The 25,101-nt window shown below is 52.4% G+C and overlaps 1 protein-coding gene across 1 annotated transcript in view; it reads right to left on the bottom strand.

Annotated features, from left to right (window-relative positions):
* Positions 1 to 25,101, bottom strand: part of CDYL (chromodomain Y like) — a 160,247-nt gene that overhangs the window by 45,591 nt on the left and 89,555 nt on the right. Inside the window, exon 2 of the mRNA XM_027128269.1 lies at positions 23,830 to 24,496. Within this exon, the coding sequence (XP_026984070.1) occupies positions 23,830 to 24,496 (667 nt within the window). The remainder of the gene's footprint in view (positions 1 to 23,829; positions 24,497 to 25,101) is intronic.

The raw sequence follows: 25,101 nt of genomic DNA, 5'->3' as shown, positions 1-25,101 counted from the left end.
TTCTGACGCCCCCCACCGCTATTCCTCATTCTTTTTTTAAAAAAAACAATCCAGGCTCCCCTCTGAGTTGTCTCTTTCTTGATTGTATTTGAAACTTCAAAATTAATATCATGATTAAAAACTAAGGAAAGCAATGGTAAACTTAGGAGAAAAAAATGTATCTTGAAAACCATGTAATTTTGACTTTGATCATTATCAGTGCCAATACTGGGTCTGCTTATTTTCCACAAACTTAGACAAAAAGAAAAACACAAAACAAACAAACAAAAAACCTGGCTCACGGGCAGCATTACACAGGCAGTTTTTGAAATCAAATACAATTTTGCTGCTTCTCCCCAACAAGATTCTGATGTCTCCTGGGAATGGAATAACTTCTATGCACTCAAATGATGAAAACTAACTTCATACTCCTCAAGGCTCCTATACATCTTCTGGAAAGCTGCTTCTTGTATTTCAGCTTTCTACCCACACTGTATGTATCTTCAGAGCCCTCAGCACCCAGATGTCCATTCCAGCAATCTTACGACACGTCATACCTTCCAAAACACACTGCAGAAGAGCCAGGCTTCCTTTTTGTACACATGGAAGTGAGACAAATCAAATCAGCGATTGCTTCCTCTTGATGTTAACAGGCATGTGATCTTTGAAGATACAAAACCACTTCCTGAAAACTGAAACTATGAGTCTGTTTGATGCTTAGAAGAGGCTCTCCCACACTGATTACTGATAAGGACTTCTAAGAAATTAGGTACATGTCAACATACTTTATATAGGTGGCTCTAAAGCCCACTATGACTGGATCCTTTGATGGCAGAGTTCTAAAATCAACAACTTTGATAGATAGACATGGCCACTATGGAAAACCACACGGAGGTTCCTCAAAAATTTTAAAACACAACTACCATATGATCCAGCAATTCCACTTCTAGGTATTTACCTGAAGAAAATAAAAACACTAACTCAAAAAGATACATGCACCCTTGTGTTCACAGCAGCATGGTTTACAATAGCCAAGACAGGGAAACAACCTAAGAGTCTACGGATGAATGGATAAAGAAGATGTGGTACATATATAAAATGGAATACTACTCAGCCATAAAAAGGAGGGAAATCTTGCTGTTTTCAACAACATGGATGGACCTTGAGGGCACTATGCTCATGAAATAAGAGAAGGACAAATACCATACGATCTCTCTTATATGTGGAATCTAAAAATAAACACATACATACATAACCCAGCTCACAGGTACAGAGAACTGATTGGTGGTTACCAGAGACCATGGGTAGAAGGTGGAAGAGATGGGTGAACTGTTCTTGTTTTGTTAAGTTTAAATAAATTGGCTTAAAAAAAGACAGATGACCCTTGAACAACATGGGTTTGAACTGCTCTGGTCCACTTAGATGCAGACTTTTTTTTTTTTTTTTTTGCGGTACGTGGGCCTCTCACTGTTGTGGCCTCTCCCGTTGCGGAGCACAGGCTCCGGACGCGCAGGCTCAGCGGCCATGGCTCACGGGCCCAGCCGCTCCGCGGCATGTGGGATCTTCCCGGACCGGGGCACGAACCCACATCCCCTGCATCGGCAGGCGGACTCTCAACCACTGCGCCACCAGGGAAGCCCAGATGCAGACTGTTTTCAATAGTAAAGTCTACAGTATTACACTATCTGCAGTGTAATACTGTAGAATTTACTATTCGCAGATACAGAAGAATCGCGAATATGGAGGAACTGTGGACACAGAGGGCCGAGTACAAGCTACACGTGGATTTTCAACTGTGCAGAGGGTCGGCGCCCCAACCCCCATGTTGTTCAAGGATCAACTGTGAATAAAAATAAATATCAACCACCTTGAGCTACAAATGCGTCTCTGTCATTGTTAGATTTGAAAAGGTGATTTAAATTTTTATGTAAGATATTTTTATGTTAAAAGCACACATCTAAACAATATCTTTAAAACTAGCCAACTTTAGGCCGAGGAGCATGGCAGGCAGCCACCCAGCATTTGTTACTTGATTCCAAAGCCCCCCAGGTCTCACAGCTCCCTCCCCCACACATTTATTCTCCCCCAATTTCACGCCACGCCACGTTTTTGGAAGGGATTATATCATTTCTACTTTATGGTTTCCAAAACCCCACCAAGTCCTGTACTAAAGGGAAATGCCTGCAGTTAAGCCAACTTTTCATTCATAAAACAGAGCAGCACAGTTAACTTGTCATCCTCCGTGGTAACAGGAATCAGGCATAATGCTAAGAGCTTGGAAACAGGAAAATAAAGATAAGCCTCGCTCCTGCCCCACTTCCCTTCTCCTTTACTCCGTCATGGTTTCGTGAAGGGCAGTGCCAGCTGGACTCCGGTGGTGCCCCATGTGTATAAACACCGTGTTGACTGTCGCAGTCTGGCCACCCATGTGTGACATGCTCCCGCTTCTTGTATTTCTTGGCTCCCAGGACCAGGGTCTGCTCTGAAATGCGGGCTTCCTGTTTGGGTCGGGGAGGCTCCTGGTGAACCCCGACGCACCGAGGCAGGCGGACCCCTGCCGTCTTACTCAGAGCGCTTTGGCCCTGGTGGCGGAGGACCTGGCCTCAAGCCTAGTTCTGTCATTTACCAGCTCTGTGACCTCAGACACCTAAGGGGCAGTAGCATTTATAACATTTGCATCACAGGGAAACTAAGAGTTAAACAACAAAACAAAAGTGATTGAAACCACACAAACGTCAGTAACTATCACCAATGTTATTAATAGATGCGCTCTTCCACAGAACAAGGCCAAGGGCAGAGACGTGGTGATACAGGTCTGCACGGGCACAACGGACCCCAGCCCACCCCGCCCGTCACTCTGCACGCTCCCCACGTGCACAGCATTTCTAGTCCACCTTCCTGTGTGACACAAAGACACTGAAGAGCTGCGTGAGAATCCTTGAAACCATGGACTTACGTACAAACGTGACAGTCCGCCGAGAGACACGCTCACTCCTCTTAAAAACCACCCACAGCAACGAACACAAAACCTGCCACCCTGCCGGGCTCAGCTCAAGCTCCTTTGCCACCATGGGAAACTGCTCTGGTTGGGACTTAGGACCTGCTTCTTCCCAACACAGTGACTTCCTTTCGTCACATCAGTGAAATGGAACCTGGGTGCAGCTGTCGCTTGGTTTTTCAAAACGTGAAATCACGAAAAAGGCCGGGCTGGACACCGGCCCTTCGCGCAGGTTCAGGCCAACCTGAAGTGTCCTCAGATCCTCCCAGCAGCGCAGATGCTGACGCGGGCCGCTCCCGCCCCCGCCCCCGCCCCCAGCTGCAGGGCCAGCGCTGCTTCCGTCGCGGTGGGGCTTCATGTCTCGCCGGGGGCTCCCCAGAGGGTGTGGGCTGGCCCGGCGTGCACCTGCGCTAAAGCTCAGGGACCTACGGTCTACCTACAGAAAACCCCGGGGGGCGAGGCTCTCTCCTTGGGAAGGCAGATACCAGAGGCACACCACCGCTGAAAGAAGAGAATTCACTTCACCACCCTTCCACCCAAGACCACAATGACCCTGCAGGGTCTTTTGATGACACAGAATACGGCTGTCAATTTGTATTATTTGCATAATGAACACTGTACTTCTGCATATGTCATCCGTGAGACGTCTTACCTGGCGCTTTGCTCAACAGAAAGCTTCACAAGACGGCACTTGAGAACAGCTCTCAAATAAACAACCCTAATTAACAAATGAGGAAACGTGTCAGGGATTGCAGCCACAGTGAAGAGACTTATTCACTCAGAGGTGTCTGAAGCTCTGGGGGCGACAGGCCTCCAAAGACATGACCAGGGCTCTCCCAAGTCACTCTCGAGGACAGGCAGAAACGTCTTTCCTCTCGGATGGCCCATGACGCCTGTCCCCATGTCCAGCCACCACTGTCAACAGCCCGGGCCCTGCTGGCCCACCTCCTCGGCAGTCAACTGTCCTTGGGGCAGTCAGCGATCAAGGTCAAGATGTGAGACAGTCCACAGGCTTCCGCTCCAACCCCCACTGGAAAGGGGAGGATCCAGCCTCCCCGCCCTGCCCGTCAAAGCCGCACCGGATCCAACTTCAGCTCCTCCGCCGGCACCCCCGGTCCCTTTCTGGGTCAGCAGGATGCTACCCGCCCTCCCTCCCAAGTGGAGCTGCAGATGAGAGAAGACCCTCAAGGCCACATGTGGGTGATGACGGCGTGGAGCTGTCTGAACAAACGAGGAGTGGCCCTGCTATCATCCACCCCAGAAAGGATGGGCTGGATAAAATTCACCCAAACCAAAGCCAACACTTTTCCCTAATGGTCAGGGGAAAAAAAAATCTCCAACTTGGAAACAGGCTAAAGGATGCCCACGTACCATCCCCAAAGCCACAGTGGAGCTCTGTGGGGTGTACCCGAGGGTGCTGGCACTCATGACCTACTATCCAGCAATGATTAAGTATCTTATCACTCCATCAGGGCAGATGTCAGCTTTAGAAAACTGAGAGCAACAAAAAGGAATAGCGTTGTGGCTCTATGTACAAATGAGGCCTGTTCAGGACAAGAGGCAACAGTCTCGCGGCCCGGGGGACGTCAACCAGCCTTGTAATTTCCCTCTATTCCGGCGCTCCTCCAGTGCCTCCACGCACTCAATCTCTTGAATTTTCTTTGAACCAACTTGACCATCCTTTGATTGCTTGACTGAGTTAAATATCTGACGTGTATTCATTCTGTATTTATGATTTTACTTTTTGAAAATGGTAACTTGACGGGAGACGTCCTGTAGCACCCACCAGTTTAAAGCTAACAACCCTGCACAGTAAATCACTGCAGCTGGGAAGCTGCTTAGACATCACCTAACGCTAAACGGATTCTTCCCTAAGACTGTATTTATGTCTGAGGTGGGCTTTTAGGGGCACCGTCCTCTATGACACAGAACTTTGCTGCCTTGAGCTCTCGTGTATCTTACGTGTCCAGGCACAAACAAACAGCCCCATGACCCTCACATTTATTGTGAAGAAGGTGGTATGGAGAGATTTTGTTGACTTAGCCAAAATTAAGGATTTTGATGACAATCCAGGGGAAAATTCCCTTTTATGTCTCATCACTGTGGCTACCTGCCCTTCTACCGGGCAACGTGTGTGTGCGTGTACACGCGTGTGCCGTCACCGTGGATCTGACTCATTGGTTCCTAGGATGTGCTAAGAGCCTGACGCCAACCTTGTGGTCCAGCGGCATCACTGACATCACGGTGGGCACCCTCTGCATCACCACACCCTTGGCTTCATCAAGCTTCAGTTTCCACGTGTCTTGATGTCTTCACTTGGGAAAAACCAACCAACCCACCAACTCTGTAGTTCCAGACTGTAATCTGCCTCCAGTCCTTTGTCACGTAAGGTCTGAGAGCGTACAACCCATGAGGAACGGTCCGCTGTTGCCTCCTGGACCTCTGCTCTGCTCTTTCCACCCAGACCATCTCCTGCGGCTGCCGAGCCAATCCTGCTAAGCCTCCAGGCCCACGGAGACGCTGTCTCGCTCTTCACAAAGCCAGATGTGCTCTCCCCTAGACCCTCTGGGCCCCTGCACTAAGCCGCTTGAGGCACTGCACATCACTGCGCGTTCCAGCTTCTTCTGTAACTGGGTTGTCCTCATCCTGGCAAACACCAGGCCTTGCGGAACGGAGACTAGCCACATGTGTATGTGTCACCGGCTGGACCTCCTGACACTCAGCACACAGTGTGCAGTGTGCTTACCAATCAAACTGAAGGAAGAAAGGATAAAGGTAAATGGTCATTAAATGCCAAGCATCTGTTCATCACTGAGCAGCTCCTCTGACCAGGAGCACAGAGACAGAACCATGGAGTCTGCCCTAAAGGTACTTCATCTGGGAGGAAGATGGAAAGTCAGAAGCACCATTTAACAAACCTGAGTGCAGGTGGCCACAGCCGGGCACTGTCCAGGTGCTGAAGACACAGGGGTGAATAAACATATGCGGTGCCTGACCCCCTGCAACTTACATTAATAAACACACTGAGTGTGCAACTAGGCCAGGGCGTGTGCTGGAAAGTCAGAGAACAGACTGTATTTCAGATGGTGGGGGAAGGAGTGGGGAGGAACTGCCATGTAGGCTGAGACCAGGCAGATAAGGAATCAACCAGGTAAAACATAGAAGTACACGTGCAAAACCCTGCGAAAGGAGAGAACTTGGCAAATTCTAGCAACTGGAAGAACCCCCTGCGTCTGAAACAGAGTAATGAAGAGCCGGCCCTGCAGGTCACAGTTGAGAAGTCTGAATCTCATCTCAACCTTCAGAAGGACGGTACTATATGGATTACAACATCTACCAAAAAAAACCCGGTAGCCAAGTGAAAATGAACTGAGAAAAGACAATAAAGAAGACGTGGGGTGCTTGGTCTAGGTGGTGGCATGGCCAGAGGCTGGGGAGCAGAGGGACACGGGCACACTTCGGAGTGGAATGAAGGGCCTGGCGGCATGCTGGATGGTCAGGGTGAGGGAGGGGCGGGCCCAGACGACGCTTAGAGGCAACACTCACTGGGGTGGGGAGCCTGGAGCCCCTGCCAGGATGGAGGGGGCGATGATGAACCCGGAGTCCGCAATGCCCATGACGAAAATGACCACTTTAAGAAGTCCAGGGTTTCCCTGGTGGCGCAGTGGTTGAGAATCTGCCTGCCAATGGAGGGGACACGGGTTCGAGCCCTGGTCTGGGAAGATCCCACATGCCGCGGAGCAACTGGGCCCGTGAGCCACAACTACTGAGCCTGCGCGTCTGGAGCCTGTGCTCCGCCACAAGAGAGGCCGTGATAGTGAGAGGCTCGCGTACCGTGATGAAGGGTGGCCCCGGCTTGCCACAACTAGAGAAAGCCCTGGCACGGAAACGAAGACCCAACACAGCCAAAAATAAATAAATAAAGCAAACTGTCAACAAGTAAAAATAAATAAACACTATTATATTAAAAAAAAAAATTCCAGTCCAAGGACAGAGGCGACGACGTGACAAATGACCTTCTCTCCCACTCGTGCACTCGCGTCCCCTCTTTCTCGGCAGCTTCCTTGAAAAGGTTTCTCTGTCTCACGGAACCACAACACAAACGTTTTCAGATGGCAGAGGGCACCAGCTCCCGGCTGGGAATCACGAGGAGCGCAGCCTGCGTCTGGGAGGGCGATGCTCCTGCATGCTCGAACCCTGTACCTCTGTGCACGGGCGGGGACACTCAAACCCACATCTAGCCTAAGCACAGAACCTTTTGTACATTAACCAGGGAAGCAGAACCCAGCAAAGAATAGAGCATCTAGACAGACACAGGATGGGACCACGTGCCCTGAAGGTGACCTCCAGTTAGTACGTGTCACGGTCTTAATGATGCGCAGCACACTTCTACGTGGATGTAAAAAGCTGCTGGTTGGAGGATTTATAGTGAGTCAAAATGTCAAAGGACTACGTGTGGGCTACCTGGAGACCGTGATGGGAGTTAAAGTTTCATTTTTTCAAGGATTGAGGGGAGAAAATGAGGAAAGACAGTGGTAACCCCACAGGCCAGGCACTGTCATTACAATACTTATAAGTAGCACAAGGTTTTGTGCTTAAGAAAACACAGCCCAGGGACTTCCCTGGTGGCGCAGTGGTTAAGAATCCACCTGCCAATGCAGGGGACACGGGTTCGAGCCCTGGTCCGGGAAGATCCCACATGCCACAGAACAACTAAGCCTGTGCGCCACAACTACTGAGCCCGTGCTCTAGAGCCCGCGAGCCACAACTACTGAAGCCCACATGCCTAGAGCCCTCACGCCACAACTACAGAACCTCGTGTGCCACAACTACTGAAGCTCGCGCACCTAGAGCCCACGCTCTGCAACGAGAAGCCACCACACCGCAACGAAGAGTAGCCCCTGCTCGCCGCAAGTAGAGAAAGCCTGTGCAGCAACAAAGACCCAACGCAGCCAAAAATAAATAAATAAATAAATTTATTTTTAAAAAAAAAAGAGGGGCTTCCCTGGTGGTGCAGTGGTTGAGAGTCCACCTGCCGATGCAGGGGACACGGGTTCGTGCCCCGGTCTGGGAGGATCCCACGTGCCGCGGAGCGGCTGGGCCTGTGGGCCATGGCCGCTGAGCCTGCGCGTCTGGAGCCTGTGCTCCGCGGCGGGAGACGCCGCAGCGGTGAGAGGCCCGTGCACCGCAAAAAACAAAAACAAACAAAAAAAAGAAAACACAGCCCAGATCCTTGGAGAGCCAGGGCTGAAGGCCAGCTGACCCGTCACTCCAGCCTGCCGTTAGCAGACTACCTCGGGGAGAGAAGCCCCAAAGCCGTGTGAGGCTGGGCCACAGGAGGACAGCTGTTGGGAGCCCCGGGGCCGGCCCGCAGTCACCGAGCAGCCAGCTTGGGCTGCAGAGCTGCAGGCTGAGCAAGCCAGCATCTCCTAGAGCACGCTTCTAAGGCAGAGGTCTAGCTTTGGCCAGGCACCAGATGAGTGCTTCTCAAACTAGGGTCCAAGGCCGCACTATTCGAGTCTGTGAGGTGAAAGCCGAGCTGTGAATCCTGTGCTTTCACCCCGGTGACCACCTGCAGGGCCGATGGCCTGCCTGCCGTGGGGCTCACAGGCCCCTTTCCCATCCGGCTGGATCAGGCTGTTGCCAAGGAGCCCCTCTGGCTGCGATGCTTAACCCGCTTCCAGGGCAATGCCGGAGGCGGGACCACACCCACCTTTGCGAGAGACCCAGGTATTCACCACGCGTGGCTGGGCACGCGCCTGCCCTTTAGAGGGGGCCGCCGGTGCACACTGAAGAGGGCGGCCCAGAGCCCCTGACTGCGGGCAGGCGTGTGCATCTCTTCACTGTGGACCCCCAGGAGGGAGGCCTGGAACACGGAACTCAAGGGCGAGCCAGACTCAGAACTGCGTGCTCACCTTACACAGACCAGAACCACAGGCTGAAAAGCAAGAGATCAAGAGAGAAGGTTTAACCTGACACATCATTTCACAGATGAGGACAAGAGCTACTCAAGGGTCAAGAAGGAAAACTGACCTCAGCACAACAGACTCAAAATACAAAGCAAACACCTGCTCAGTTACATAAACACTGTATAAAAAATAACAGCAATTTCAGAGTCCAGCTTTGAACATTAAGACTACGTACTTCGAAACTGTACTAGGGCCAAACTCCCACAGTCAGCTTTTCTCTCCGTTCTCCCCCAATTCGGGGAAACAGACACCACAACTGCCGTGGCTTGTTCTGCATTTTCCAGCGGCTCCTCTTTTTGCAGCAGGACATCTGGGAAACATCCCAGCTCTCGGGCGGCACCCACCTGACCCACTAGAGCCCCGGGTTCTAACGTGGACCGGATACGCGGTCATGGCTGTGGCTCTGAAGACCCTGCCAGCATCTCCCCAGCCGGCCCAGGACCACACAGGGGCAGACCCCAGGACACCCAGTGTCCCCCTGCTCGTGAAACGCACAGCAGGGGCCCCCCGTGAAAACTGGATTACTCTGCAAGCGGGGAATTTACTGGGGTAACTCCTCCTTCCCCACAGGAAGCCAACAAAGCAAAACTCAGATGCAGACTGTTCACGCCACTCCCGCTCGCGGCTGCCGGCAAGCTGGGGCGACTGGGGCCCATCAGGTGAGGCTGGGCTGCAAAAGCGAAGCACGGAAGTCAACCTTCTGACAGCAGGACGGAATGCTTCCACTCTCCCTCTGAAGTCCACAAGGTAGTGTGAGCGCCAGGCAATGGAAACGCTGCAGCTGCAGTCACACCCCGCGTAAGACGTCACCCGTCCCAAGGCTGGTGTGGGCTGTGGGCTGTCCTCTTCCTACAACCTTTACACTCGTGCTGTGGCCGGTGAGACCAGAAGCCATGTGAGCAGAGTACTGGCGACACGATAATTAAACAGCATGCGCTTCCGTAATCCCCCGATCATGTTCACGTTATCATAGGATTCCCTCAAAACCAAGATGTCGTGTAACCTTCAGAGCTAATGCCAAGTACAGGAAACAGCTGTCCAGCTTTGCTGAAAGTGTTGTCCGGAGAAGAAACGCTACCATCAGGATGCTGATTTAACTGTATCAGCAAGATCGCAGTCCAGCGCGAGAGCTTCAGGTGATAACGTGTTACATTTCATGAAAATCACATCACACGTCCGTGGGACGGGTGGACCCACTGGATGAAAGGTGAAACCTTCACCCCCCGTTACCAACATGAAACTTAATTAAAACTGTGGGCAGGCCTCCTCACATACCACATCTTGTTACTTTGACTTTAAGATTTAATTAGAACCAGCGACTTTTTTTTAAGGCTCCAACCCCTGTAGAGTTGCAGGAATTGCCACGAGAATGACCTAGAAATGGTCCTGTGGGCTGGAGAGGAAAGGTCTCCATCGTAAGGGGCCCAGCACTTGAGCTGCCAGCCCTGGGGAAGTGAGGGGCTTCTAGACACGAGACGTGGTTCAGGCTCCAGGGTCTTTGCCCCCCAACCCAGACGGAGCCAAAGCCTTCACTGATTTAATTCTCGAAAACAAACCTTATGACTCCCTTTATTACCTCCAGATAATACAGCGGTTCACCCTCCCACAGGTGGCTCCCAACTGCACGTGCCCTGGATGAAGCACGTGCTGAGATTCTGTCCTCCTTGGTGACAAATCCTGTTTTTCAAAATCGGCGATTAGTTTAGGAGACAATCCAGGCTCGTCTCGGGCAACGGGGGAGGCCAGCACCCACACTGGCATCAGATCCCAAGGACTAAGACCTGGGACCGACGCTGACACACGGGCAGGGAGCTGCCAGAGACCAATCAGGACGGTGCCGTCCAGCAGCAAGGATGCCTCAGTGGGCTTCACATTCCTCGTCTGGTCTTGGGGTTGCAGAGGACGAGCCCACCACGCAGACTCAGGGTAGTCAATCTCCTAATCATGTGAGCCCAGAGTCAGCGAGACCGGGATGCACCAGCATTTCCACAACTGTCCTCACAGGGGCGCACTATCTGCTTGACCCCGTTTGACTTCTGGAATTCAGGTGAGGCTGGCGGTGGGCTGGGCTGGGACAGTGGTAAAGCCTTAAAAGTGCAGCTGAGGACGGGGTGGGCCCTGACCTCCTGGTGCAGCGGACGACACAGGGACTGTGAGGTCCGCTGGGGACCCAACGTCTCGCTTCTCGCGTGTGGACTTTGTGATGGTGACCTCAGCACGGAGCTGGGAGAGCTGCGTTTCGCAGTGGCTGACGTGGCCCTAAGGCATCTACCTCTTTTCTCCTGACGTAAGAACGAACTGCCCTCCCCTGGCCCTCCTCGTGTCACCCACACGTAAAAAAGAACTTGAACTGCAGACAGAAATGAGAGATGACTGTGACTGAGATAACCGGCCAGAAAGGGGGTTGTTTTAAGGTATTTTGAGAACTTACTATGTCCCCACTAGAAAATATTTTTAAGCACAAACAACTCTTCACGAATGAAGCAGGGGAGGCAGACGAGACGTTATCATAAAGAAACCTGATTATGACATGCATCTTCCCAAAGGCGGGGGCTGGAGGCTGGGGGAGTTGTGCCCGGTGAACAGAGGAAGGGGTAACAAAGCCCCTTGCCTTGAGGAGCACGTACACAGTTCAGAACACAACCTGGAACAAAAAAATCTTTCCGACGTCTCGGCAGGTCCCGTTTATGGTTCTAGACTGAGAGGCAGTTACATTAGCTCCTTATCACTAGGGGAGATGGGTATTTGCTATAGGAGGGTAACTGCTTTTTTTTTGCGGTACGCGGGCCTCTCACTGTTGCGGCCTCTCCCGCTGCAGAGCACAGGCTCCAGATACGCAGGCTCAGCGGCCATGGCTCACGGGCCCAGCCGCTCCGCGGCATGTGGGATCTTCCCGGACCGGGGCACGAACCCGTGTCCCCTGCATCGGCAGGCGGACTCTCATCCACTGCGCCACCACGGAAGCCCGCTAACTGCTTTTTAAACAGAGACGGTTTATCTCATTAGGTGTCATCATTTCAGCAAGAGCAGGTCTGCACAAGGGTAAGTTTATTACCATCTCCTTATCGATAGTCTGGTTTACTGCTCTTGCCTTGAGGAACACCGCCTAGACCCCAGGGCTCAACTTGGAACACTGCGGCCTGGAGGTGGCCGTGCTCTGGCTCCATCCGTCCTGGACCAGGGACGGAGCTACTTTCTCTGTCAACCACCGCGCCATTCAACGGAGCCCCGTAGTCAGAAACGAGGGCTCTTTCACCAACAACTGTCCCTCCGGGCTACGCGCCCCTGGAAGTCAGGGGCTGTGTTTTATTGAGCTCTGTGAACTCCCAGCATCCAGCACGGAGTCTGCACACAGGAGACGCTCGCCACGCGTGTGATGAGGACGCACGGAGCTTCCAGGACCCCCTGCCCCCCGCCCCCGCGTGGAGACAGCTGACCGTCAGCACGGAACACCTTCAACCAGAAACCATGTCTGAAGCCTAGTGAGACGAACCCAGCACAGCCAGCTCCAGCTTCAGGGCCCACAGCAGCCACGGAGAGGGGGAGGGGCAGGCGAGCCAGGAGCCCCCGGAACCAGGCCCCGGGAGAAAGCACGCAGAAGCCTTCTTCTCCCCGGAGCACCCAGATGATGGCAAGCACTTTACAGCTAGAGGGAGTGCTCTGTCCTCACTGCGTTTGTTTGCTGAAGTTGAATGAATTCTTTAATTAGATTTTTGCCCAGACAAAACAATACTCTATTAATATTCAGTAAAATGCTAGTAATGAGAAGCCATGTTAAGATGAACCAGGAAAGAAAATGCTTTTATCCACTCCACACATTCAGCTCCTACCATGAGGCCAGGCAGGTGGTAGAAAAAGTAGGACGGGAGTCTTGGTTCTTACTCCCCAGAAGGCCCCTGTCCACCGGGTACAGCTATGAAGAGGAGGGTGTCACCTCCATCTCAGGGGACCGGAGCTCGGCCTGCTACCTTGGCCCCTGAGTGTGCAGGCAGCAGGGAGTGCCCAGGCATCGGAACCCGAAGCAATGCTCCCAGCACCAGCAGCTGCTCCGCGAGGGTCACCTTGACGGCCCGGCACACCAAACATCCCTCTGCGAACAGGTGCCACGGCGAACAGCCCCGGGGACCGTGCCACTCAAGGGGGGCAGAAGAAGAGCACGAAGCAACCGAAAAGAGAACGAGAGGTAAAAGGCGAACGGGGAACAGCAGCGCTCCAGAGCAAGTGTTTTAAAAACAAAGATGCAACAAGCGTTGGCAAGGACGTGGAGAAATGGAAACCCTTGTGCACTGCTGGTGGGATGTCAAATGCTGTGGTCCTCAAAAAATCAAAACCAGAATCACCACGTGAGGCGGCAATCCCACCTCTGGGTATTTAGCCAAAAGAATTCAAAGCAGGGTCTTGAAGAGATGTCTGTACATCCATGTTCACCATAGCACCATTCACAACAGCCAAGAGGTGGAAGCACCCAAGCGTCCATCGACAGATGAATGAAGGAAAAAACACATACACACCATGGAATAGTACGCAGTCTTAAAAAAGGAGGAAATTCTGACAGGCTATAACACGGATGAACTTGAGGACATTACGCTCAGTGAAACAGGCAGACGCAAAAGGACAAATGCTGTGTGACTGCATTATATGAGGTCCCCACAGCAGTCAGTGTCATAGAAACAGACAGTAGGATGGTGTTGCCAAAGGCTGGGGGGAGGGGCATCCGTGTTTAGTGGGGACAGAGCGTCACTCTGTAAGAGGAAGAAGTTCTAGAGCTCCGCTGTGTGACAAGGCGAACGCACTTAACGTTTCTGAACTACACGCTTAACGATGTCTCAGATGGTTAACTTAGTGTTTGTTACCGCACCTGAAAATGAAAACAAAACTAAAAGACGTGATAAGCCATACGAAACATGTCCTCCGCTCCACATAAAGCACTAAAAGGCTGGAGCCCCGACTCCGTGGCTGGGGTGGCCAGAGGTCCGGGTGCCGAGAGCCAGACCGAGGGCAGAGGAGGAAAGGAGAGGACCAGAAGGTGGCCCGAGAGGGAAGCGAGGATCAGGGTGGCAACAAGATCGTTTTTAAGAGATCAAACCCCGAGGAAAAGGGGTTGTGAATCCTGACGTTCTCTATCAGTCCAACGCTGGGACAAGTGCCAGCCATTGCGTCGTGAGGACCAGTGACAGGTGGATGGGATGAAGCGGGGGACTGGCCGCAGAACGCCGGGCCGGTGCTCTCCCGGGGTCAGAAGTGAGATGTCAGGCTGAGTCCTAGGGTGGGAATAAAGGTGTGAAGCCCGTCTCTGAGGGATGCTGGAGCACCACCGGGAGGTCGGAGCATCAGTCAGTGACAGGGGAGAAGACACAGACCCGGAGGAAGCTGCCTGGCACCAAGGGCCCCAGAGCCTGGGGGTCAGCACCTCCACCCCAGAGCCGAGGGCAGGAGGCCCGGGGGCAGGAAGGCGGGCGGGACATCCCCTCCCAGGAGGTTGAGGACATCGGGGAATCTGACGAGGACACAGCAATGAACGCTGCTAAGCTGGGGGCAGATGAGAAGGGAGAAGCCAGCTCCACGGCAGAAACGCACAGAACTGAACGCCGAGGTCATTTCCACCTCGAAAGGACCTGGGCCCGAGGCCCGGGACAGGCTCCACTGGTCTGAAGCTCATTCTGGCGACCCGGGGTTCTGGAAGTGGGTGCATCTCGGGAGAGGCCCGAGTCATTACCTATCAAGTTGCCTCCTGCACGCTGTCATACAAAGTGAAATTATTCACTGGTGTTTTAAAAAAGATGTTCTACACCACATTAACCTACAGATGTTTTCTTCCGCTTTTCCAGCTCGAAGAATCACCTCACTCCATATTTGCACGCGGGCTCCAAACCTGCCCTGGCCCTTGCTTCCTCGGCAATCTCTCCCGTCTCCCCCGACAGATCTGCTGTTGCTTTTTCACCCCCACTCTTTTTAGAAGACAAACACTAAGGGTGAAAGTAGAAGAGACAAAAATTCCTCCGGCAACTCGTCCACTCACACAAATGTTCATCAAGCACCTACTCTAAGTAAACAACCGGACCGGACGATACAGAAGGTTCCGGAGGAGACTGAAATGCTTTCACATCCCACCGTCTACGGTGTTATCGAATTCGTCCACCTGTTCTGGATCTTCCCCACCAGACTTTCCTCTCAGAGATTCCTCTAGGGAATCGGCTCTCCTCCACCCAGTCCAGGTTCCCGGGCCACTGCAGACCTCTCCGCCCACAGCGAGGGCATCCTGGGGAACTCGACTCCTAATAAGGGTCTTCCTTCAAGCGGTGCCTGATAAATTGACTTATGAAAATCACCTTTCCTCATGTGTAATTAAAAAATGTGACTGACTTTTAAAAGGTGACATCAAATTAGGAGGAGATAAACACAGCGGCAGCCCCCAAGACAGGACTGCGAGGGCCACAGCAGGCAGAAGAGCACCCAACTTACGCACAAAGCTAGGAAGTGAAAGGGCAGGTCGGGTCCACTTTCACGGCGAGCAGCTGTGGCGGCCGGCGGGGCGAGGAGGACCATGTCCGCGCGAGAGGGCCACCCAGAGGCCGGAACGGGACAGTCACTGGAGCTGTTATTATTCAATGATCAATATTTAACACACACGATTTTCTGTAACTGAGGAGAGCAGAGTTATATTTTAAATGTACTCAGTAACCTTAAATGTGTCGAGACTCTCGGGGGCTCAGCCCAGCTCCCATCTCTACTGCTCGTCAGCTGGGGTGTTCCCTGGGGAGCCAGACTCTGGGTGAGCTGTTCTCACCCACTGGAACTTCTGGGAAGGAGGAGACTCTTCTCTGCCCGGTTTGCTGAGAGGGTCGGCACGCCAGCCCTCACCCTCTGAACGAAGCAGAGACAGGCTGTGGCGGGGAGACGGGGTTCTGGGGGTGGCTGGATCCTACTCTGACCCAATGGAGGCATTTTTGTTTGCTTGTTTAAACCGATTTGAGTCATTTCACTCACTGGAGACAGAAAAAATCTCGACTATTACAATACGGTCAGTATTGTGAACCATGCTTATAAAAAGTCCCTTGTCGCCCGTGTGACCCAGAAGAACCAAACAGGAGTCAGGAGCAGGTTCTATCATGGACCCTCCTGTCCCACCAACTCTACCAAATCACTTTCTCTTTCAGAACCAGCCTCATCTGTAACACGAGATGCTCTGGAAGCAGCAGCAGCAGGTTGGAGAACTTACGACAGAACAAAGGCGACAGAAGGGCAGGCTCGGAGGTGAGGCTGGGTGGGTGTCCACACACAGCTGTGGACAGCTGTCTGTCAAGGATGTCACTGGCGGCATATCCCAGAAGCCCAGCCCCCACTGCAGGTGACAGCAATAAGAATACAGGATACAGAAGATGCGTGGGGTTTGGAACAGGTGTTCAGCCCCACTAGTCGGCAGCAACAAGAGCAAAGGTTAAAAAAAAAAAGAATTTCACCTGAATATGTGGTTGTTCTTCTGCCCGTGTACCATTCAGTTACAAAGTTCAAAAGGAGCAGGAACTGTAGTCAGAAAGGTTCTTTCTTTGCATATGACGACCTAAGGAATCCAAATTCTTTTAAAATTATAAAACTCAAAGTTAATAAAATAACACACTTCGGCATATTCAAACCTGGGCAAGAACCATAAAATTAATGCAAATTAATTTGGGCTGTTCTCTTTAAACTGCTGTAAATATCCCTTAAGGCAGAGACCAGACGGGCCCGTTCACTCCACCCCCTGGCGTGGGAGCCAGGAGGACGGGCACACACGAGACGAGTGTGGCCCCCGGGCAAGGGTGACATGCACGTTCATGAAGTCTTCACACTTTGGAAGAGCTGAACCGCCCACCCCTCCCTCCACACACCGCCAACACCCCCCCTCCCCGCCCACTGCAAAATAGGCAAAGGCTATAGAAAGGGGACTAAGAAAAATAAATGCAAACCAGCAATTATAACCTGTAAAAACAGAGTTTTCATGTTTTAAAATTAAAACAATGATACCATTTTCTACCTTCTCGTTGGGCAGATTTTTTTTTTTTTTTTTTTTTTTTTTTGCGGTACGCGGGCCTCTCACTGTTGTGGCCTCTCCCGTTGTGGAACACAGGCTCCGGACGCGCAGGCTCAGTGGCCTTGGCTCGCGGGCCCAGCCGCTCCGCAGCATGTGGGATCCTCCCGGACCGGGGCACAAACCCGGTGGACTCTCAACCACTGCACCACCAGGGAAGCCCCTGGGCAGATACTTAAAGGTTGACTAAGAACAGATCGATGGGCATCCAGCCTTCAAGCTTGTTTAGAGAGCAATTTGCTAACACCTGAATCTTAGGTCAGTCGTAGCCCTTGCATTTACTCCTGTTCACAGCAGCAAGCGCGCCGCCTCAAATGATGCAGGATAACAGCAGTGTCTATGCACGCACGTACGTGCGGGTATAAATACACACATGCACGGGGCGAGGGGGGAGAGAGCAAATGAGGCAAAACGCAATCGGTGAACATGGATACAACGGTAGACGGGTTTTTCCTGTACTGTCCCCCAACTTCTCCATAAGTTTGAAATAGCATCAAAAAAAAAAATCAAGTTTATGACTTCAAAAGAAGTGAGGTAGAGATGTGAGTCTTAAAATACAAAGTTCTCCAAGACAGGATGTCAAATGAAAAAGACAAATCCAAGAACACTTATGGAGTATGATCCCATAGCGAAGAGTACAGACACCCAGAAAAACGTCTGAAATGACACACGTCAAACTATTAATGTTCCCTCTGGGGAAGGAAATGGTATTCTGAGGGGAGTTGGCGATGGTCAACTTTCCTGTTTCGCTCGATGTACCTGAAAATTACTTGTGTCAAAAATCACAGTATTTCTGGATTACCTGTGTTTAAGACAGGAGGTATGTTACCATTTCTGCTGCTGTAGCATCTATTAAATTTATTCATTTACGGGGGAAAAACTCACAGTGCCTATTGTGGTTCTCACCTAAAGGATGAGGCCAGACACAGGCCCCTGCGGGAACACGACACACTATGCCTGAGGCCACTCTAGCGCCTTAAGGGCAGGACCAGGGACACTAAACCAGGGGAGCACCCAGGCCCAGGCGCCACAGTGCCCCCTGCTGAGAAGCACTGACATGAAGTCACTGAGGCCGTGCGATAAATAACCACGCCATCTCTGAAAGAATGGAGGAGGGCTGTTCCTGTGCATCTGGAAAGTACATCCAAGACGCATCATAAAAGTAAAAAGGAAACCTAGCTGGTAGAACCACACGACAAGTATGAGCCCACGGATGTACTGAAAAGATGTACATGTTTGTACAATTTCTGGAAGGAAAAAACTGTTAGCAGCAGTTCTCTCTGGGGCGGGCAAGCTTTTACATGGGCCTCTCACTGCTGTGGCCTCTCCCATTGCGGAGCACATGCTCTGGACGCGCAGGCCCAGCGACCATGGCTCACGGGCCCAGCCACTCCGCGGCATGTGGGATCTTCCCGGACCGGGGCACAAACCTGCGTCCCCTGCATCGGCAGGCGGACTCTCAACCACCGCGCCGCCAGGGAAGTCTTTTTGTTCTTTGAGATGTTTTAATTATTTTATGTTTTCCTGTCATTAAAAATGTTAAATTATTAAAGTATTTATTTAAAAATAATTTACAAATGCCTAAAGACAATATCAAATCAAGATCTCAAGAGCGAATAGGAACTAAATCTAACTGTAAGAACGTAAAATATACTACAAACACAAGGATTTAGTAGCAGATAGTTCATTCCCATCTTGCTCTACAAAACCACAAACTTACAAGGGAACACAGCACAGGATGGCCTGAGAACCACCTGGAGGGTGTGCTGAGAGAGAGTCCGGCTCGAGAGGCGGGATGGGGCCCAGGGGTGTGCGTTCCTAGCAGGTGCCTGGGTGCTGACGCTGCTCTGGGCACCGCACTCCGAGAACCACTGGAACAGGCAGAGACACAAAGACAGTGGAAACGAAGAGAGAAAACCAAACAGTCACAAGGGCTCTGAAGTGGGCTCACTGGGTCAAGGCTGCCCCGAGTCCCAAGCACTCCTGAGCGTCCCTAAAACCTCGCAGAGGAGCGAGGAGGCGAGTCTCCCAGAAGCAGAGGTCGGAGCTCGGCAGTCAGGTCGGGTTCCTCCTGCTGGGACTCGGGCTGGTCCAGAGCTGGCTGGGTGACTCCCTAAAATGTCTTAGGCCCGTTGAATGTGTCATGATCACACTTAGTTCATTTTACACAGGATAGGAGATGTGATTACAAACGGTGAGCTGATGCTTCAAAGAGAACAGTGATGCTCTGGAAAGTATACACAGCGTACGGGTGAAAGGAATGGTCACGTCAGGTGTCAGTGAGAAAGTGGGAAGAAAGAAAAATGCTAGGGCTGTGCACCCAGGCAGACTGGTAAGTACCTAAGATCGTGTCCACTTTAATGAAATCCGAACTGGAAACAGGAGAAGAGGGTTTAAGGGTGTGTGCCACACAAAACCAGTGGGTCCACGTGTAAAGAAAGAGGCTCGCTCTTCAAACGAGTGGCGAGTGAAAGCACCCCTTTAAAGGCCTGGGCTCCCCATCGGGGACTGGCAAAGAGCCGCCCATTTGTAAGTTTTCAAGTAAAATGATGACGGTCTGTATGTTTTCAGAGACTCCTGGGGGTGACCGACTTCACCCCACAGGCTGCTGCCACAGGGCAGAAACCTCTTCTCCGTGGGGCCTTGTGCCTGAAACTCCACTGGAATCTGAAGCACATCCAGATTTGGGGGCCGCCGAGCTCAGCTCAGGAAGGAAACGGGGCGACTGCACCGGTCTGCGGGGCCATCTACCGTGTGCTCAGGGCGGGCAAAGCTGAGTGCCCGCGAGCCGCTGGCGGGTCATCTCCCCCCGGGAGACTACGACAAATGACAAACGCTTATTGGTTTCAAATGGAACTCCTTCGTGGTGAGCCCTCGTACACACATTTAACTGACGGTCTGCTACAGTGCGGCTTCAAACGTCCTCTTGTCCAGCGGACACTTCCTGCTGGGGCCCCGCTGACCGGCGACTGCCTCTGGGCACTGGTCTCCTGGCCTCCCAACCTCCCCTGGAGGTAAGTTCCGATGTCAGCGCCTACACAGCAAGTGGCCCCAGGGCTCCTCCTGCAGAGGAGCCCTGGACCGGGATCCCCGGCATCATCTGCTTCATATTCTTACTGGGAGGAACTTATGCTGCAGCTTCTCCAAAGAAGCAGCCCACTTTTCCTGAAAATTTCTCCCGGGAGCTTCCTCCAACTGAAATGCTCACGGGGTGGAAGACATGTGGTGTGTTAAGGTATTTCCTCCATCATTTTCCTCCTAAATCTGTTAGCTTTGACTTAAAATCCAGCAGCCAACATGATAACACTGATAAGGTTTAGACCTCATTTCAAAAAAACAGTTTGCTACTAGTATTTTCTCAAATGTCATACTTGTGGAATGGTGATCAACTATATATTTGAATTCACGAAAGAACAAAGTAACAATGATACAGTTTTTAAAAGCAATTGCTTCTTTTGTAGGATTAGTTCATCAGGCAATTAAAAGAGCATGAAAACAGTAACTTATTAATAAAAAAAGAGTGGAAACACAGCTGCATTGCCTACATTTAAAATTTTTTCTATTTCTGAGTGAAGCAATATATCATCTTTTAAACCTCTGTTTCATACTTAAAACAGTCAAAAACCAAACACACATATGGTTAGTCTGTAAAAGTCACTGTGTGTGTGTGTGTTAAAATTCTCCAGAAACATTTACTCTTTTGGGTAACAGGCATTTAAGTATCTGCCGTGCTTGGTGGCAAAAATATACCCCCTACTCGATTAATGTTTTGAATAGGAGACGGTTCATTTCCCGATGACTCCGCAAGTATCTGCTCCAATTAGTTTTAGAAAAACAAATCAGGGTTCTGGGGCGGCTCTAAAATTACCGTGGAAGGTAGAAACAAACATCTGTGTTAAGAATGTACGAACGTGGACCAACCACCCAAGAGGGCCTCGGTCCTGCTCGTCAGGAAAGAGACACGCTGAAGGCGAGGATGTGGTTTTCTGGAAGGTTCCATGCTCTGGACCACAGACCTTGTCTTTTCAACAGCACCCCCTCTCGTTTAGTGTGACCCAGCGACAGGGCGAAAAGGATGTGTCACACAGCCTCTTCTCCAGCGAGCACTGTCCTACCCATATCACTCCCGCCACACGCAGGCCCTGCTCTGGCCGTGGGGAGGCTCAGCCCTGCAAGACAACATCCCTCCCGCAGCCCACAGTCCAGTGGCAGCAAGAACGAAAGCATCTTCCATGCAGGAGGGCGACAGGAAGCAAAGGCACCCAGTGACCCTGACAAGCGTCTGGGACACCACTGCAAGCCTGGTTCACCACGGCCTTAAAGGCATTCCCGAGGGGCTGCCAGACTTGCCGCCATCTAAGTGGCGAGGAGATTCTCGACCTGTATGGGACCGGGGTGGGCAGAAGAGAAGGGCGGTCACAGGGGCCTTGGAAACGTATGTTATGCTCACCCCAATCAACTACCTCCGCAGAACAAGATAAAATAATTTAAGATTTTACACTTACACGCCCCCTGTGGTTTTAACCACAGACACCCTTATAGACACCGAAAAAATTCTGAAATGGCTACGAGTGATAAAAAAAGGAAGTCACCCACTTTTTATTTGAATAGAAGCCACAACCCTCCTTATATACGAAATTGAGGGCTTCTGCTGCGGGCAACCAACCCTGCAGGACTGTGCTGAGAGCAGAATGTGGGAACTTAAGAGTCAATAGTTTTGAAAATTAGGGGTCCCCTCTGCCCAGAAAACATACGTACACACAAGCTCTGTGCACAATCAAAGGGGAGCCCCAGGACCTGAGGCCCCTGTGCCCGACTCCCAGGACCAAGGCTTCCCAGAGCAGGTGAGCAAACTTCTTCTGTTAAAAGCCAAGCGGCCCACCTTCAGCCGGCAGGCTACACAGTCTCGTCACGGTGATTCAACTCTGTCCCTGCAGCTGGAAAGCAGCCAGGCTGTAGGTGAACGAACGAGCGTGCCTGGGCTCCAGTAACCCTCTGTGGAACAGAAAGCTGAATTTCTTCTCGTCACGGATCGTGAGATATCATTGCTCTTGATTTTCTCAAACATCAGAAGACGCGACAACCATTCTTAGCTCCTGGGCCGCACAGGGCTGGGCCCGCGGGCTGCAGTATGGCAGCTCGGGCCCAGGCCCCGTCTGCAGCACCAGAGCCCAGGCGGCACCTGGCCCGAGTGAGTGGTGAAGCAGGAGACGTTTCTTTCCCTGGTGAAGGTGGCCGGCAGTGGCGAGGAGAACACAGGGTGGGAACTAAGAGACGTGCTGATTCCCGCCCGGCCCGAGCACCCAGCCTCTCCGGACCTGACCCCCGTCTGCAGAGTGGAGCCTCCTATCAGCGGGCTGTCGGGCCTCGTCTGCCTCCGAGCCTCTACGCTCCTTCCTTGCGCCGAGGTCAGAGGGCTGTGTCTGTGGGCAAGTCAGCCACACGAGAGGTCAGCTCTGCGGACGCGCTCCAGGCGAAGGCCAAAGGCAGGGCAGGGCAGCGGCGTCGGGGCGAAGCACGTGTCTGGGAAACACTGGCGAGAGGCCCCTTTACTGTGCGAAGGGGACCCTGACTTCAGTCACATCCCCCCAAGCCTGAGGGATGCACCACAGCAAGATGGCAGAGCGCTGTCTCAGGGGAACACGTCTCTGGAGGAAAAGGGCGCCCCAGACAAACCAACAGCACTTCTCCTCGTTTTGTATTATTCTAAGCGTGGGCTGAGGGAGATGCGCACAGGTACAGAGCCCGTCCCACTCCTGCAACACGGAGGGCGAGGGCGCACGAGGGACAAAGGGACATGGGAGCGGGTGGCTCTTGGACCAGAGGAAGAGCAGTGTCCACGAGGTGGAGAAGGAGCAGGGCAGAGAAGAGCAGGCGCCCCGACGTGGAGAAAGAGCTGGACAGGCAGGGGAGGGCCGCGGAGAGACTGGGGGCTGCCTGCCCACGAGGTGCAGCAGCTGGCGACCAGGGATAGCGCCCCCGTCCAAGAATCACAGTGAATGGACAGGAGCTGCCAAGAGGCGGTGGAGCGGGGGGCCGGTAAGACAGCAGGCAGGTACCGTGAGGTGAGGCATATGTTAGAGAAGATGTAACAGAATATTCTAGAAGAAGTGGCGGCTCGCCAGGCACACGAAAAGGGCAGGGAAGGTAGCTGTCCGTGCTGATCCCCAGGTGTGCTGTCCTGGGGTCGGGGAGGCCACAGGATGACCACCCAAGCTGCAGCGTCCGGCTCAGGAACAGGGTAAAAGCGGAACAGAAAAGAGGACCCACGCTGAACGGCCTCCTGCTCTGAAAAAGGGACCCGAACAGCGGACTGTCTTAGACCAGTCGAGGTCCCGAAGGCTCTTAGGTCATCAATATCCTCCTTGAAAGGCACTTCCGGTTACTTAGATGGGTTAGCACAACAAGAACCATGACTTCTCATCAATACCGGTCACACTAAGAGAATTCAGATGGATTCCTAACATGAGACCCGGTGCCTAAGAGAGGCATAAAGTAGAAACTAGCTGCAAAAAACCCACCAACCAACCGACCGAACAAAAAACCCGGCCATCACCTACTCAGAGTGGGACACCGTCTAAATAGAGTCAACGTGGGGTCCAGTCTGCGGACGGCCAACGAAACAGAGACAGCCAGTGCCGACTTCAGACGTCACTGTCAAAGGCTTCAAGGAAAGAAAGCGGGGGCTGGCGAAACCTCTCCAGGGTTCCCGCAGACAGACATCTGTCAGAAGCGGAGCCCGCAGGAGCCCCCGGGCCCACACCAGACTGCCCTCCGGGGCAGGGACCCCACGCCCCTCCAAGACCATCACTCACCTTTCCCGTTCACGGCCAGCCCTGTGGCCATGGCCGCGGTCACGGGGCTGGACACCTGCGGCACCAGCGGGTGTATCCGGGGCCGGCTCCCCATCCGCGCCCGCTCGGCTCCGGGGCCCAGCAGGGCTCCGACCGGCTTTTCGGCCGCCACCTCCGGCGCCACCGTGTCCTCCTGCCCCTGCTCGACGGGGTCCAGCTTCTCGGGGCTCTCGCTCTGAAAGCCGTCCACCGCGGTCCTGCTCTTGATGGGACTCTTGGGCACGAGGATCTTTATACCTGACTTGGCCAGGTCCATGTTCTTCCGGTTCGAGAGCGACGGGGCCGGGTTCTTCCTGAACTTCTGGCTGGCGGCAAACAGCGGGCTGGCCTTGGGCTCGTGCTCTTTGCCGACCACTAGCGATTTAGGAGAGGCCTTGGAAAAGCTGCTGTTGGTGGACCTGGAAATCTGCTTCCTAGCGTTGTTCGGGGAGGCCCGGTTGGCCCTGGTGAAGGGGCCCTCCCGCTGCTTCTCGGTGTGGCGCCTGTTGAAGTCGTGGATGTACTCCTCGCAGTTTACCAGGTGCTGCTCCGGTTCCCAGGTGTCGTCCTCGCTGTCGTAGCCCTTCCACCGGACCAAATATTCCGTCTTCCCTTTTTTGTTCTTCCTTTTGTCAACGATTCTTTCAACCTGATTATAGGGGAAAAGAGAAAAGTATAAACGCACTATCTGAAAAATAAGGTGCAAGCGTAGTAATAATGGATCATCGAAAATAATAAAAACCGCAACAGGTGATGCACGCGATCGTCTCTTCCCGAGCCAAACGGTCTGAAAACAGAACAGTAACAGAGCATTCGGGGTTTTAGCGATTTCCTTGAAATTAAGTCAAACAAAATGCTAAAATTTCATGCTCAGAATATATGGACGTGTTAGGTAGCTTGTTTTTTTGTGATTCAAGAGGGGCTCTCCTTCTATTTTTTATACTGAACGCCGACCACCTGAGCTGGTTTTCACGGTCACAACTGGACCACAGTGCTGGGCATCTCCAGCCTTCTGCCTGGTCATCCTGTCACCAACAGCAGGCGCCCAAGAAACAGCACGGCTGTGGTCCAGGCACCAAGGAAACAGGGTCGGTACCGACAGCGTCACTTAGAAGCACTCGGTTAAAATGAAAAAGGTCAGCAGAGGACTTAACGCTTTACTGGTAATAAGATGGTGTAGAATGGTCAGGTTATTTACGTTTAAAACTTGGTTTTAACTAGTGCGAACCAACATCTTTAAAGGAAGATGCTGTC

The sequence above is a fragment of the Aethalodelphis obliquidens genome, unplaced genomic scaffold (genome assembly GCF_003676395.1).
Source record: "Aethalodelphis obliquidens isolate GAN/ISIS:26980383/991018 unplaced genomic scaffold, ASM367639v1 scaffold34, whole genome shotgun sequence".
Classification (NCBI taxonomy): Eukaryota; Metazoa; Chordata; class Mammalia; order Artiodactyla; family Delphinidae; genus Aethalodelphis; species Aethalodelphis obliquidens.
The sequence above is the reverse complement of the archived record's forward strand: the minus strand, read 5'-3'. Positions and strand labels throughout refer to the sequence as shown.